Source organism: Nelumbo lutea, chromosome 1 (assembly GCF_056320005.1).
Source record: "Nelumbo lutea isolate HS-2025 chromosome 1, American lotus-T2T, whole genome shotgun sequence".
Lineage (NCBI taxonomy): Eukaryota > Viridiplantae > Streptophyta > Magnoliopsida > Proteales > Nelumbonaceae > Nelumbo > Nelumbo lutea.
The window spans coordinates 57174657-57191476 of NC_142684.1; the positions used below are offsets into that span (position 1 = coordinate 57174657).

Here is a 16820-nt window from a genome sequence, read left to right on the forward strand (position 1 = left end):
AAAATTTATTTATATTTTTTGACAACATATTTATTTTCAAAAAAAAAAAGATAGCATCATTATTTTTCTTAAAAAAATCTTTCTCTAATTTTTTGTTTGGTTTCATGGGTGTTTATTCAATAAACGCTGTCACATAGGTGCCGCTTCAGCAGTTTCTCTCTCATGCTCTTTCGTATGCATCGAAAATGGCAAAAGTGGACTTTAGTTTTTGTACATGCCTACTGTTTGGAGAAGTTATTTTTTAAAGCTTCCACACGGTCGAATGTTTTTCGCTGTTCCGCTAATGTGGAGCCTAATGGAGCATAATTGTCATAAACGATTGTAATTATTACCTTTCTCGATTTTACAAACAAATAAAATACAAACGTTAAATGAAAAAATATAAACTTAAACCAAACACATACTAAGTTGGGTTTTTACATATTGGGCCAGTGCCACCGTCCTTGTAGCGGTGGTCATGGGCCGGGACACGCCCGGACAAGGATGATAAGAGGTTTAATTAACTAGGTCTGGGCCCAGCCTAGTCTGCATACTGGGCTTGACGAATAAGCCCAAGACCAACCCAATTCGGGCTGGGCAGTCCGAGACCAACCCGACCCAGGCCTTTTCTCTTTTTCACCCTCAGTTAGGTCACAGACTCAAAGGTGGGTCATGAGTTAAACCGAGTTCAAATCGTCTACGGTTTTCTACTTCTACTCGTACAGTCGTACTCTCGTAGAAACTAGAAAGTGTAACCGGCTTGCTAGGGCTTACTTGGCACCACTTTAGTGGCAAACGGAAAGTGGATCGAACATCGAAGCAAGCTCTCACACTGTAAACAGCCAAGAGAGAGCAACGGAGGCTAGCTACCAAAATCCAGTAAACAGAATTACCGAACCACCTGGAGCTGCAGATCTGTTCTTCAATACAATTATCATCTCAACTCTCTCATTCTATCGTGTCTAAAACCCTAAATTTGCAGATGGCAGACGTATCGGACGCCGCCGGCGATCGGAAAGCACCCAAGCTTCCGATCGAAGGCCATAGAAACATTCTGATTACCAGTGCCCTTCCTTACGTCAACAACGTTCCTCATCTTGGAAATATCATTGGATGTAATCCTCTGTTTCTCTCTATGCAATTTGCATTATCGGTTGAAACTACTCTCCTTGTTATGCAAGTTACAGTTTTTCTGCGTGTTCTCTCTCTCTCTCTCTCTCTCTCTCTTTCTCTCTCTCTCTTACTTTTTCTCTAATTGGGGCACTTGTAGATTTTCTCTCCTTTCTTTTGATTCTTTTAGCTTCATCCTCTTGTAATCTAGCGCTTGGCAATGGAACAAATTAACTGATCAATATTGTTTTTTCAGGCGTTTTGAGTGCGGATGTCTTTGCTCGGTACTGCCGTCTCCGTGGCTATAATGCCATATATATATGCGGGACCGACGAGTATGGAACGGCGACTGAGACGAAAGCCATGGAAGAGAACTGCACTCCTCAGCAGATTTGTGACAAGTAAGTGCTTTTATTATTTCAAGGCAATTCTACTTGAGCTATTACGCTATCTTTGGTTAAATTTTTGTTCCAAAAGGGATCATTATTCGAAGAACGATTTTCACGCAAAAAAAAAAAGATTCGTTTTTGAAGTTAATTTTTTAGCTTCAACGAAGCAGTTCTTAGAATCACAAATCACCAGAATTATTTCTCTGAAAGCACGTCAAGCGCAGTTTTTTTTTTTTTTTTTCCAATTTGGCTAGTTTTTTTTTCTCAAGGTAAAGTTGACGAAAAAAATTTTAGATTGGAACATTTTTAGCTTTATTTTCATTCCTTTTACAATGAAAGCGTTGTTTGCCTTGCCATTTACATTAAAACATAATTAGAGGTGGTGTATAACAAAGTTTCCCCTATGGGCTCACTTTTTTATCAGGTAAAATGGATGCCGAACTATCCAGGCTGAAATGTTTGAGCATAATTTTCAAATTGTCTAGGCAATAAGAATTTTAGAATATATGGAAAAAATAGCAATTCCCTTTATTAAGAACATTAAAGTTCCTCTTAAAACGTGGCAAATCATCATATCTAAAAGATAAAAATGGTTTAAATAAATTAATTTCAATATTTTCAAAAATAATTACTGATATAAGTATTTTATACAGAAATTTCACATCAATTAGCAATTAAAGAAGGCTATAATTTTATATGATAAAATTTTAGTGCAGAAAGTAAAAGAGAAAACAAGGATGTAGTTGCTGTTTTATTTAAGGAAATAAAAACAAAGAAACCTGTTTATTTTTCTATTCCTTCTTTCTTTTTCTTTTCTCAGTATAATAGAATGATTTGATACAAATATTAGTAAGAAAAAGAAGTATTAATGATATTATAACGTGCGCATGCTTAGTCTCCTAGACTGGTGCCTTGCTGCTATAAGTTAAGGTGTTGAGGCAAAGTGCTTGGCCAGAGGTGCCTTTGCCTAGGTGACACCTTGACAACTATGCATTTGTGTTTCATTCCTTGCAATTTGTTTTGGTGTAAATGTTAAGTGAAACAACATTTCCTTTGTAAAAGGGATGAAGATTTAGCTCAAATATTTAGCCTGAAAAACTTTTATGCCCATTTCACATAGAAATAAATGCAGTCATGAAAGAGTGGTGGAATTTATGGCTAAAACATTTCAGTGAAAAATTTTATATCCATTTTATGGAGAAACAAATGGAGCATTGACAGCAATCTGGGCAATTTAATGTGAATCCATGTTGAGCTTGTCTGCTAGATTGCAGATTAAGTTATCTTACTTTGAATTTCAAAGTCAAGGATTTCAAACTACTCACTAAATTGGAGATAATGCACAAGACGTCAGACCTATATGATTGAGTAATGGTACAATGCACATTTTCAATTTCACTACATAATTTAAAGCATCTCAGCATGGTAGCAGCTCCTCCTCTTTTTTTTTTTTTTGATCATCAAAGGAGAATTTTATTTGAAATTAAAGTTAAAAAGTTTTACAACTTTGTGTATGGGACTAGGAGTCCCAGACTATTACATGTTTCTGTCCCTTTTTACATTGCAGTCCAAAACAATTGTTGCCTCAAAGTCCCTTGTTTAGCAAGATAATCAGCTAGCCCATTTGCACTTTCTAACCCATTTGAATTCTGCCTTTACCTCCCTTGCAACCTTTTTCACTTTCCTTATCACTTGTTTGAAAGTCCACGAAGTAGTTCTATTGTTTTTAGCCCAAGAGATGATCACCTTGGGGTCCCCTTCAACCTCAATATGCCTCATTCCTAGTTGCTTGGCTATCTTCAATCCTTGTAGCAATGCCATTAACTCAGCTTTTAGAGAGTTGCCCATGCCAATAGGTCTAGAGTATAATGCTAATATTCTCCTTTCAGAATTTCTGATTACTCCCCCGATACTTGACAATCCCGGATTTCTAAATGAGCTTTCATCAAAATTCAGTTTAATTCTGTTACCATCTGGAGGTTTCCATTCCATCCTTACTCTCTCTTTCACTCTTGAAGATTGTGCTACTTTTGTCCAGGATCTTATAATGTTTGTGACTGAGAAACTTGAAAAATATGCAAAGATGTTACCCAATGAGCTACTCTAATTTTGATTGTGTCAATTACCTCCTCCATTGTTCTACTCTTATCCAAGAATATCCTGTTGTTCCTTTCTTCCTATACCACCCAACAAATAGCTGCCTTTGTAGCTTTCCACATAACCTTCCCTCTTTTCTTTGATTGCCCCAAAAAGTCTTGGTTAAAAAGTCCTGCCACATCTTGAGGGGAAACCAACCTGCAACCAAAGAGAAGACAAAAAGATTCACAAATATGATGCATAAAGGAACAAGATAATAATAGATGTATCAAGGTCTCACCGCTTTCCTTACAAAGGGAGCACATGTGAGGAGAAAGGCAAGCAAAAAGGCCTTCTTTTTTGGAGCATATCACACGTGTTAACCTTCCTGCAACCAAAGAGAAGACAAAAAGATTCCCAAATATGATGCACAAAGGAACAAGATAATAATAGATGTGTCAAGGTCTCACTGCTTTCCTTACAAAGGGAGCACATGTGAGGAGAAAGGCAAGCAAAATGCCTTCTTTTTTGCAGCATATTACACGTGTTAACCTTGCCAAGGAAAATTTCCCAACAGAAGGCTTGAATTTTTAGGGGGATAGGCTTACTCCAAATTTCTTTTACAGGGAAGTCCCCAACCAGGTTGCTAGGTGTGGCAAGAACATTAAAGAAAGCGGAACAAGAGAAGAGGCCCATCTGAGGAGCCTTTCCAAATTCTAGAATCTTCCAAGGATGGGTCCAAATGAACTTGTCCTATTAGATCCAACAATTGAATTAAAGAGGCACATTCATTTTCCCTGAGGCCCCTCTTGAAACCCAGATTCCAATTAACCCAATTTGGGCCAGGATTACCCAAAATGCTTACTGTTTCCCCTTTGAAGTTTGACAAAGTGTATAGGTCAGGGAAGAGGTCATTGAGTGGACTATTTCCCACCCAAAGGTCTTCCCAGAAACAAATTTTATTACCCTGGCCCACATCAAACCGAATGGAATTAAGGAATGTTGGGTAAATTTCATAAATTGCTTTCCAAGGAGAAGATGAGGAAACATGAGGGGCAACTTTTGTCTCCCAACCGTTTCCATCCAAACCATGAATACTCACAATGACTTTGTGCCACAACCTATCTCTCTCAAATGGGAATCTCCACAACCATTTTCCTAATAGAGCTGAGTTCCTAAGTGAAATATTTCCTATTCCCAAACCCTCTTTATCCTTAGGCTTTCTAACTTGATCCCAATTAATCAGGTGAGCCTTCCTCTCCTCACCTGGGTCCCAAAGGAAATCTCTCATGTATTTTTCTAACCTCCTTTCTACTCTATAGGGTATTTTAAAGGTTGAGAGGGAGTAAATAGGGAGGTTTGCCAACGTGGCTCTAATCAATGTTATCTTTCCACCAAGAGAGATATAATTCCTCCACAGAGCTAGTTTCCTAGCAAATCTTTCAATGACTAGCTTCCAAAAACGTTCTGACCTAGGGTTACCACCTAAAGGTAACCCCAAGTAGCTAATTGGCCAACTTCTAATCTCACACCCCAAAATCTCTACAAATCTATTAGGTTCCCCTTCCTCTAGATCGATCCCTACAATGCCTGTTTTGGTCCAATTTATCCTTAAACCTGTCATCCCCACAAAGTTATCCAATAGCAGCTTTAGATTAACCACACCTTCCTTGTTACCTCCCTCACAAAAGAAGATTGTGTCATCTGCAAATTGAAGGTGTGTAACATCCTCTTGATTTCTACCTATCCTCCACCCTCTAAACAAACCTTGGAAGTCGGATTTCGCCACCATTCTGCTTAACACCTCAGCCACTAAAGTGAAGAGAAAAGGGGATAAGGGGTCTCCTTGTCTAATTCCTCTCTCAGTCGGAAAGAGATCCTTTGCTGCTCCATTAATAAGAATTGAATAATGGACAGAACTTAGACATCCTCTAATCCAAGATCTCCACTTGGTTCCAAAGCCCAACCTTTCTAACACTTGGAGTAGCACTTCCTAGTTAACCATATCATAGGCTTTCTCTAGGTCCACCTTACACACCAACCCTTTTCCTCTATCCTTTCTTTTTTCTGCAACACACTCATTGGCTACTAAAATTTGATCCACAATCTGCCTACCTTCCACAAAGGCACCTTGGAATGGTGAAATGATCGATGGAAGCACTTTTTTGATCCTTTCTGAGAGAACCTTTGCAATAATTTTATATAAACTCCCAACGAGACTAATTGGCCTATAGTCTTTAGGGGTTTTGGCCTCCCCCCTCTTCGGGATTAAAGTGATAAAAGTGGCATTTACCTCTCGAGGCACCTCTCCTTTGAGAAAGAATTCATTGAACACTTCCAGAATATCAGTTTTCAGTCAATCCCAGCATTCTTGATAAAGGGCCATTGAAAATCCATCCGGCCCGGGGGCTTTTTGATCTTTCCATGGAGAAGGTTGCATTCTTTAAAGTGAATTTCCTCTCCAAGGACAAAGACTGTTCTTCTCAGAGCCTATCTCCTTCCATTTCTGGTAGCTCTGTTGTCACCCCACTTGAGCTTGTGAAGATTTCTTTGAAATAATTAACAAAAATCCTTGTGATCTCCTGACTCTCTCTTACTTCTTGACCCCCCTCCTCCACACTAAAGATTAAAATTTTCTTTCTCCTTCCATTTGCAATCGCATGGAAAAACTTAGTATTTAGTATTAAATTTTTCTTATTTGTTCTTTTATTTCTTATTTTTGAAAATGTGTTTTTCTCCATGTAGATACCATGCCATTCATAGAGAGGTATATAAATGGTTTGACATAAGTTTTGATGAGTTTGGGCGAACGTCTACTCCCCAGCAGACTGAAGTTTGCCAAGCAATTTTCAAGAAGCTTTTGGAGAACAATTGGCTCTCAGAAAACACCATGCAGCAGGTCAATGCTCATATTTGTGCTTTAGATATTTTTGCAACTTAACGTGTTTGTAGAAATTAGTGCTGTGCTTCTTTTCTTTGTTTTGGTGGTAGGATTTATTTTTTTATGAATCGACTTTCTTTTTGACTAAATTTCGTGATAAATAGTTTTGGCTCTTAATTAAACTTATATTTTTTTGTTGTAAAACAGCTGTATTGTGATACATGCAAACGTTTCTTAGCTGACCGGTTTGTGGAGGGTATCTGCCCCACACCAGCTTGTAACTATGAATCTGCACGAGGTGATCAGTGTGAAAAGTGTGGCAAGATGTTGAATCCAACGGAACTAAAGGATCCCAGATGCAAGGTATTTTATATAATCTTTATTAATTGGGGCGCCATCTATTTAATTAAAACTATTTTTTGGTGATATTAATTGAAGCTAATTGTTGATAATAGAATCACTTGAAATTAAGGAGTATATTTTGAAGCTAAGGAGTATATATTTATGTCTTGCATTTCTTTTATTTTACTGGAATTTGTTTTGTGTACAGCTCTGTCAGACAACACCACGCATTCGTGATACAGACCACTTGTTTCTAGAGCTCCCACTACTAAAGGATAAATTGGAAGAGTATATTAATAAAATGTCAGTGGCTGGATCATGGAGCCAGAATGCTGTTCAAGCTACACATGCTTGGCTGAAAGAAGGACTAAAACAACGCTGTATTACAAGGGATCTTAAGTGGGGGGTTCCTGTTCCACATGAGAAATTTAAAGATAAGGTATGCTAGATTGATGCAGTTTATATTTGTGTTTGTGTTTACATGTATACAATGTGCATAAATACATAGAAACCGTAGGAGATTCTCAAACTATAATCAAACAGATGCAATCTCAATTGGTCTTTGAGTCACATAATTAGAGAGGCTAAGTTCTTAGCCACCAGACTGAATAACTTGTTCAGGTGGGCACAAAGGTTAGCCAACATGCTAGCTGATATGTTAGCTTGCCATGGAGTTACAATGTAAGAATTCCATTAGGGTGTACTAGAAGTCAATGGATCGCTCTTGGAAGAGTGGTAGATTGAGGGAAAAAAAAGGAAAGTGTACTGGTCAACTATCTCATTAGCAATCCTGTGGGCTATATGGTATGAGAGAAGTAATAAAATTTTTGAACAGAAATCTACATCTGAAGTAGAGGTGATCAATCTAGTGGTTGGAAGAGACTGACTGTCTATTCATAATATATTTAAGATGATATATACATACATACATACATATATATCTATATATATTGTTTCGAATACTACTATAGTAGTCCGAACCAGGAAGAGAAGGAGAAGAGGAAGAAGAAGAGAAGAAGAAGAAAGAAAATAAGGGTCTGTCGAAATCTGTTGGATTACCCCTACAGTCGACCCCCTTAATCTTCATTAGATTCTAATCATCTTTACAAAGACAAAAATGCCCTTACTTAAGTGTGGGGCAGAGTGACTCTAAGAACACTGCCACATAAGCAAGCTACTTAACAAGCATAAGAAGACTAAACTACCCCTATTCGGCACACTTTAACACTCCCCCTCAAGCTGGAGAATATATGTCATATAATCCCAGCTTGTTACATAGATAGTTCACTTTCCTTGAGCTTAGAGCTTTTGTAAACAGATCTGCCCACTAGTCATTAGAGCCCACATGTTCTGTATTTATCTCTCCAGCAAGGACCTTCTCCCTCACAAAGTGGCAATCAACCTCAATGTGCTTTGTTCTCTCATGAAAGACAGGGTTGGATGAGATATGGAGTGCAGTTTGGTTGTCACAGTACAATCTCATAGGTTTATCCATGTGAAATCCAATTTCTTGTAGGAGATTCCTCAACCACACTAATTCACAGGTAGTGTGCGCCATGTCCCTATACTCGGCTTCAACACTGCTTTTGGCCACAACCGCCTGCTTTTTACTCTTCCATGTCACAAAATTTCCTCCAAGAAATGTGCAATAGCCTGTAGTAGATCTTTTGTCATTCACTGAGCCTACCCAGTCTGCATCTGTATATCCAACTACTTCAAGTTTTCCTCCTGATCTATACAATAGCCCACGGCCTGGAGCTCCTTTCAGATACCTCACAATTTTAAGGACTGCATCCCAGTGAGATATATGAGGGTTTTGCATGAATTGGCTCACCACACTGACTGCAAAGGAGATGTCGGGTCTCGTGATAGTCAGATAATTTAGCTTTTCCACTAGTTGTCTATACCTTCCAAGATCTTCAAATACTTCTCCTGTATCACTACTCAACTTAACATTTGGTTCCATAGGGGTCTCAGCCGGTTTTGCACCTAACAGTCCTGTTTCTTCCAATAGATCAAGAACATATTTCCTCTGGCATAGATTTATACATTGTTTTGACCTGGCAACTTCTATTCCCAAGAAATACTTTAATGTTCCAAGGTCTTTTGTTTGAAAATGATTTTGCAGAAATACCTTTAGTTTGCCAATCCCCAATTTACCACTACCAGTAATGACAATATCATCCACATAGATCACTAATAAAATCTTCCCAGCTTCTAAGTCATAGCTGAACACTGAGTGATCAACCTGGCATTGCTTCATTCCAAAACTCTTCACCACTTCGCTGAACTTCCCAAACCAAGCACGTGGAGATTGCTTCAACCCATAAATTGCCTTCTTCAGTTTGCACACCTTACCATCCTCCCCCTGAGCTACAAACCCAGGTGGTTGCTCCATATATACCTCCACCAGATCACCATGGAGGAAGTCATTTTTTATGTCAAGCTGAAAGAGAGGCCAATCATACATAATTGCCAGGGAGATTAGTACACGAACAGAACCAATCTTAGCCACCGGAGAGAATGTCTCCATGTAGTCCACTCCATACAACTGTGAGTAACCTTTAGCAACAAGTCTGGCCTTCAGACGCTCCACACTACCATCTGACAAGTATTTCACAGTATACACCCATTTATAGCCCACATCATGCTTATCAGGTGGGAGAGTAGTAAGTTCCCACGTTTGAGTATGTTGAAGAGCAGAGAGTTCCTCCTCCATTGCCTGCCGCCATCCAGGTGAACTAAGAGCTTCTTGAACATTGTTAGGTATGGAAATAGAGGACAAAAGTGAAACAAACTGGCGATGTGAGGTAGAAAGACGAGATAATGAAACAAAATTGGAAATGGGATGGAGGGTAGAATTGCGTTTACCTTTTCGTAAGGCAATGGAATGGAGGAGAGTCACGAACACTGTTGAGGTGCTTTACCAACTGAAGTAGGTCAAGAGCATGGCTCTGATACCATGTTTCGAATACTACTACAGTAGTCCGAACCAGGAAGAGAAGGAAGGAGAAGAGGAAGAAGAAGAGGAAGAAGAAGAAAGAAAATAAGGGTCTGTCGAAATCTGTTGGATTACCCCTACAGTCGACCCCCTTAATCTTCATTAGATTCTAATCATCTTTACAAAGACAAAAAATGCCCTTACTTAAGTGTGGGGCAGAGTGACTCTAAGAACACTGCCACATAAGCAAGCTATGTAACAAGCATAAGAAGACTAAACCACCCCTATTCGGCACACTTTAACTATATATATATATATATATATATATATATATATATATGTATGTATGTATGTATGTATATTTGAAGATATATATTTGTTTCTTTTTTGAGGTTGGGCTTTTTTGGAGGTTCTTGTATGGTTCACACATGTGGTGGGGATCAGTATTGGATGAAAGAGAGGTGTCAGAGTGTGCAACATTTTGGGTTGTGAAGTTTCCTAGTGGCCAATGAATTATTTGGGATTAACCTTGGGAGGAAACCTGAGAAACGAGACATTCTGGAAGATTGGAACCTGGTGGTGGACAAGTTTACACAAGGATTAGCCTCATGGAAGAGGAAGTATCATTCAACAGGTGGAAGAATAGCATTGATCAAATCAACTTTGGTCAATTTGCCTATCTACCTTCTATCAGTTTTGAAGATTCTTGTGAGGATTTGTAGAAGTCTATAGAAGTTAATAGGGGGGAGGAAAGGAAGGACCATAGGGTTAGGTGAGAATTGGTAAGTAGAAGCAAGGAATTTGGTGGCTTAGGGATTGGGAACATCTGAAAGAGGAATATGGCTTTGTAAGGAAAATGGTTGTGGAGATTACCGATGGATAAGGATAAATTGTGGACAAAATTTTTAAGCCTCAATGGGCTGGCCGCTGATGGTTGGAATGCAGGAGTTTTGGCTTGAGCAACTAGTGCGGTGCCTTGGAAATCTATTCACGCCATCCTTCTGTATTTCCTACCCTTTGTTGGGTATAACTTGTGCTCTGGGAATTTGGTAAGGTTTTGGGAACATGTGTGGGTGGGGGATTTACTGCTTAAAGATTCCACCATTAATTTCCCTCTCCAACTACAAAAGTGAGCTTGATCTTGATTGGGACTTGGGGTTTAGATGGGGATTCAAACAATCAGATGTGGACAACTTTTTGGCTTTGATTCAAATTCTTCGAAAGGTTTTCTTGGATCCTGCTAAGTTGGGTTCTTGGATTTGGACCCTCTCCTCTTCTGGTTCCTATACCTGTGCCTCCTCCTTCAAGTCCTAATACAACCTTCTTCAAGGCCTGGGCATTCTTTCCTTATTAAAAAAGTGTAGGGGAAACCGGTCCCGCCAAATGTTGGGGCAATGCACTGGGAAATAGTCTTGTTGTACTCTTCGTAAAGCCAATGGCGAGTCTTGTTACCACTTATTAATCTCCTACCCCTTTGTTTCTTCTATTCGGGTTTGGTTTCTCTCTCTGTTCGGCTGCAGGTGGACTCCCCTACCAAATCTACAAAGCCTCTTTTACTCTTCTGCTGGTAGCTGGACAAAGAAGAGGGGAAAAAATTGTGGAGATGTACAAGACTAGTGGTTTTCTGCACAATTTGGGAGGAAAACCAAAAAAATATTTGCTAAAGAGGAGAGAAGCAGAGAGGCAATGATAGAAGTATCACTTCTAGGGTGGTTCATTGGGTAAAAACAGTGGAGATATTTAATGACATTCACATAGGGACTTCACTGAATAATTGGCAGGAAATGGCAGCCTCAGCTCCAAGCAGAAGTATTGCTCACCCTCTATGGTCTCTGCCTTGTGCAGGTTTCGTCAAGCTAAACTTTGATGGCAGCAGTGAAGGACCCTGGGCCTTCAAGGATTGGTGGAGATTTTAGATCAGAGGAAGGTTCAGTCGTAGCTCTGTTTTCTAGCCCAATTGGTATTGTGGAATCATTGAGAGTAGAAGTTTTGGTTTGGTGCAGGGTGTGAAAAGGGCCAAGGAACTATGTTAATAGGCTGATCATTGAAGGAGACTCTAAAGTGGTAATAGGATGGTTAGGGAAGGAAGATGATAGCATGTTGACATACATCAATGAATGAAGACATTCGAGTGATTGACTCAGGATATGGAGGTGAGACTGCAGTGGGTAAAAAGATGTGCCGATTTATTTTGCAGATGCACTTTGCTATACAAGGGGTGGGAAGAAATCATTTGCTTTGGGATACTTTCTAATTTTTTCTCTCTCTGGGGGAGAGTTAAGAGAGTTTACCTCTCCCCACCATTGTACTTGATAGAATTCATTTTTGTTTTGATGATCAATCTATGTATATTGGTTGTATAATTGCGTCCTCTTCTATTAATGTTTAAAAATATTTTTACAATTGTATACTCATACCACATAAATTGAGTGCTCTTACTCAAAATAATGGCAGGTTTTCTATGTGTGGTTTGATGCGCCCATTGGATATGTTTCAATTTCTAAATGCTATACCAATGAGTGGGAGAAATGGTGGAAGAATCCTGAAAATGTGGAGCTGTATCAATTTATGGGAAAGGATAATGTGCCATTTCATACTGTAAGCATGCATTGGTCTAATCTTTTGTACTTTTATTTATTACATTAAGAAGAGGTGGCTAAAGCAGTAAAGCCATGTAGTTTGGTATTTTTAGTGCCTCATTTTTGTTCCTGCCTTTATTGTGCTTATCTGTTTTGTATTTTTCTGTTTCAATATTGGTTACAATATGCCTATCTGTTCCATTTTCCTTGAATCCTGGTGAATGGGGATTTTGCCATATTGGGTAAGCCAGTTGGCATGGTTCTTGGAGACTGACTCTCAGATCCATTTACTTCAATCTAAATGCATTCTATTATTTGTATGTTTAAATTCTAGTCCATTTTGCAGTGATTTGCTTTCCAGATTGGTTTTGCTGCTGTAAATTCTTAGTGGAAACATGCAAAGTGAAACAACTAAATAAAGAGGGCAGATAGGCTGCTCTGTTTGATCACTGATGCCTTGCCTTTCAGTGGTTTGAAGCCATTTGGGATGCACTGGGACCATCTATATGATAATTGATGCCTTGTTCATTGGTTTTAAATTGGGGATGTCCATTACTCCTTTCCTCCTGGTCCCTACCTTCTGCTTCCCTTCCCCCTCTCTCATGGACTTGGATGTTGGATCCAGTGTTTTTCTTCTCTAGACCTGCACAAACTAGGTTTGAGCTTGTGAGTTATAAGTCAACATTACTAAATAGGGATTATGTATCGTGCAAGCATTTGGGTTGTGGGCTTATAAAAGGACCTTAATTGTCTAATCAAAGGGTGAAACATATTCCTGATGCAAGCAGACCATTTAAAACTTAGGGAACAGTTAGAATATAACTGGTTTGGTTGATTTTTGGGGTTAAAAACAAAATACAGCATTGCAGTGTACTGCAATATCAGAAAAAGAAGAAAGGACATATCATATCCACCATTATTGGCTTGACAATTATAATTACATAGCCAGATGCACTTTTGGGTCTATGGTTTAAAAGTAGCTGCAACAAACATTCATGAGTCAGTGGGCTCTATGGTGAGTTGCATGTTATTGTCTATGGTGTAGAGGGAATAGTCTCTATGCATCCAGTGTATATTACCTATCTTGTCCTGATGGTGATTTGGTACTTGGTTGCCATTGCTATAATTCTTCTTACATTTATAACTGGTTGCTCATTTTTAACTCAATATATCAGTGAATGTGGACAGACGCTTTTTCTTAAATCCTTTCTCTTATGAATTGACACAAACCATATAAACTGTTGCTGTAAGCTTTTTAGCCTTCTTATCTTTATGATTAATGCTATGAAATTTAACCTATCTTAACAATATGCTGGTTTTTTTTATGTACTATTTTCAGGTAATGTTCCCTTCTACACTTCTTGGAACTGGTGAAAACTGGACATTAATGAAAACAATCAGTGTTACCGAATACTTAAACTATGAAGCAGGTATTTCTATAACTTTTTTTGTGCTTTTTCCAGTGTGTAAAGGTTTCCTCATTAATTTACTTGATGGTTGAAGAGTGCCTGAAAATTTTCAGTGGCGTGATATTATGATGTTTTGGTACCAAAATATTTTTAAATAAGGTGTTTTTTGTTGAGCTTTATTTTGCTTGCATATGCAGGAAAGTTCTCCAAAAGCAAGGGAGTGGGGGTTTTTGGTAATGATGCAAAAGATACAAACATTCCTGTAGAAGTATGGCGGTATTACTTACTAACAAATAGGCCAGAGGTGAGTCTTTTCCACAATATCTACTTCGATAGGGTCGTAGGGACTGCAATCAGGTTTTATTTATTGATTTTCTACTTCTGTCTTTGTGATTTTTTTAAGATTTAATGTGATATAGGTTTCAGACACATTGTTTACCTGGGTTGACCTGCAAGCGAAACTCAACAGTGAATTGCTAAACAATTTGGGCAATTTTATAAATCGAGTGTTGAGCTTCGTCGCCAAGCCTCAAGGTAATTCAAATGTATGCTTATGGAAGGATAATGACAATGCTCTAAGGATATGCAACTGATATAAAAATGCTTCAAGGATAAGCACAACTCAACTTGTGTTCTGTTTTACAAAAAGAGGAAAAAATCCAAATGTAGCTGGGAATTCTAAGACAATCTGAATGAAGTGTAATTTTCTTTTCCTTTTATGAAATTTTTTCTTTAAAGTTCAGTTTTCTAAGTCAAATATCATTGTTTTATAGTAGAGTGAAATTTATTAAAAGAAAATATATAGAAAAGATAATCTATCTGCCTATGGACAATGTATGATGCCTATGCAGCAAGGAAGTTTAAACAGTGCAACACCTATTTTATCCATTGCAGCTTGTCCTATTCAACCTGGGAAACTTCCTTTAAATGTTATGCCAATTGCCAATTGGGTAACTCCCAAAGACTTCCAAATGCTGATGCCCTTGTTCTTATGTGTTTTTTGTTGTTCTTTTCATAAGAACAATAATTCAGTAGACGGGTAATTTGTTATGCTGAAATTTATTGTTCTTGTGCTGCATTGCTTTATGTCCCAATTTAACCCTCAGTCTAGTAATAGTTACCTCCTAGTAATCATCCAAACTAGTATGTGCAGCATCTTTACTATCTTTAATCCTTTTATATTAAAGAATTACCACTACTGACATCTAGAATGATGTCAAGGTTACCTTGGTCCTAGATTGGAAGTGAATACCCTTTGTACATTCTCCACATTGCCTAAAGACCTATCCCTGCCAAATCATAGCCACTGACCTTCCCATCAAGATCCAACAAAGAACTCCACCTGGTCCTCTGCCTTCACACCTTCACATAAAGAGGGTCCAAGTCCACCTTCTTTGCTGGCAATCTCCCCATTAAACTCAAAATTAAAACTGCCAGTTAACTTGTCTTACTCCGCATTAATGTATTGTCCCTATTATTTTTCATCCCATATCTTGTCTCTTGTTGTTTTCCACTCTTCACCTGAAACAACCTTTCTAGCATCTTTAGCATAAAGCGACTTCAAATACATATCAAAACCATTTCTATCTCCCATTGTCGATTGAATGCTAGTGATGTTCAGCAATGGCTTTTTGTGCTACTTCTCTTACTTTTTGGACCCTTTCATTGATCTTCTTCCAAGATAAGAATTAACTTGATGTTGTGGCTATGGACTAACATCCCATAACCAACCATCTCCAAACCAATATAATCATCCATCCTCTTTGTATGAGTTGGAACTATGGTTACTGTCCTTATCAGTGAAAATCTTGCATGGTGGAAGATGCATCCCTTTGTGTTTTTACAGGAATAACCTCCTCTTCTATATTTAGACCTCTCTCTATATCATCCCCAGTTCAAGCTACTTTCTCTTGAGTCTTGACCAAATCCTCTTCCTTGAACTGGCCTGGGTTGAAACACCTATCTTTTGAAAAGTGACTGTCCTCCCGTAAGCCACTAGTACCTCAACCTTCTTTATCAGAAAATAGATGGACTTTCCTTCAATGTTGTAAGACTTGGACCAGACTGGTGGTCAGTTCATGAAGCCCATGACAACTGTTGAAAACTGGCTGGTTTTCAATAACCCAGCAAGTTTTCAACAACCGTCCCAGTTCACTTTAATTAGAAATCATAAAATGTCAATAGGAAGATTACTTGTGACCTCTCCATTATGTAAAACAACATACTACCGTTGATCAATCATGCTATTTGTGTGTGTGTGTGTGTTTTTATATATATATATATATATTGATCAAGTATGTGTATATATATGTTTGAATAAAGTGTGAGTTACAAGACTTGAACTCGGACTACCTCTAGGATGGAACCCAAAGTCAGAAAGTTTCTAGTACCTGGTCTTGGAAAGATTCTCAAAGAGGCGAAATGAAATTACATCTCTTTAGGGGGAAGAATCATTTTAATAAAGTCAACACTGGCAAATTTGCCAATTTTTACTTCCTTTCTACCTTCAAAATTTCCACTAGAGTGGCCAATAAATTGGAGAAATTAGTGAGGGATTTCTTGTGGGAACTAGGGGATACAAAGAAAGATCATTTGGTGAAGTTGGAGGTGGTTTCTAGAAGTAGAGATAGTGGAAGGATGGGTATAAGAAATATAAAATTAAGGAACCTAGCTTTGTTGGTAAGTAGCTGTGGAGACTACCTATGGAACATGATAATTTGTGGTATAAAGTTATAGTTGGTATTCATGGATTAGCAGATAATGGTTGGGATGTTGGTCGACCCTATGGCATCTCGGACATCTTCTTGGAAAGCTATCCACGACATTTTGGCCTCCTTTCTTTCATAGATGCTTGTGCAAGTAATAAAGTGCGTTTCAAGGAAGATGTCTGGTTTGGGGACACTTCCCTCAAAGATAGATGTCTGGTAATTCTTGGGGCTTGGGGTTGAGAAGGGGGTTGAGGGAGTCTGAAATGGATAGCAGGATTTGATCAGCTTCTCCATCTGGCTTTTTTACTTCTTCTTCCTTCTACATTGCTCTTCTTCAGTCTTCTAACATGGCAGGATCCTTTTCCAACAAAGGAGGTTTGGTGCAGCTCTGTACCCCCAAAAGTAA

General features: G+C 38.5%; 1 protein-coding gene across 2 annotated transcripts in view; it reads left to right on the top strand.

Moving 5' to 3' along the window:
- Positions 1 to 739: 739 nt before the first annotated feature.
- The window catches only part of LOC148874690 (putative methionine--tRNA ligase), a 30999-nt gene continuing 14918 nt past the window's right edge, over positions 740 to 16820 (top strand). The window contains exons 1-9 of one of the 2 annotated variants that reach the window (XM_088963571.1): positions 740 to 1094; positions 1346 to 1490; positions 6300 to 6453; positions 6643 to 6798; positions 6986 to 7216; positions 12173 to 12316; positions 13637 to 13727; positions 13904 to 14010; positions 14126 to 14240. In XM_088963571.1, coding sequence (XP_088819697.1) covers positions 962 to 1094; positions 1346 to 1490; positions 6300 to 6453; positions 6643 to 6798; positions 6986 to 7216; positions 12173 to 12316; positions 13637 to 13727; positions 13904 to 14010; positions 14126 to 14240 — 1276 coding nt within the window. In that variant the 5' untranslated portion in view covers positions 740 to 961. The remainder of the gene's footprint in view (positions 1095 to 1345; positions 1491 to 6299; positions 6454 to 6642; positions 6799 to 6985; positions 7217 to 12172; positions 12317 to 13636; positions 13728 to 13903; positions 14011 to 14125; positions 14241 to 16820) is intronic. The other variant, XM_088963572.1, reaches the window with a different exon arrangement.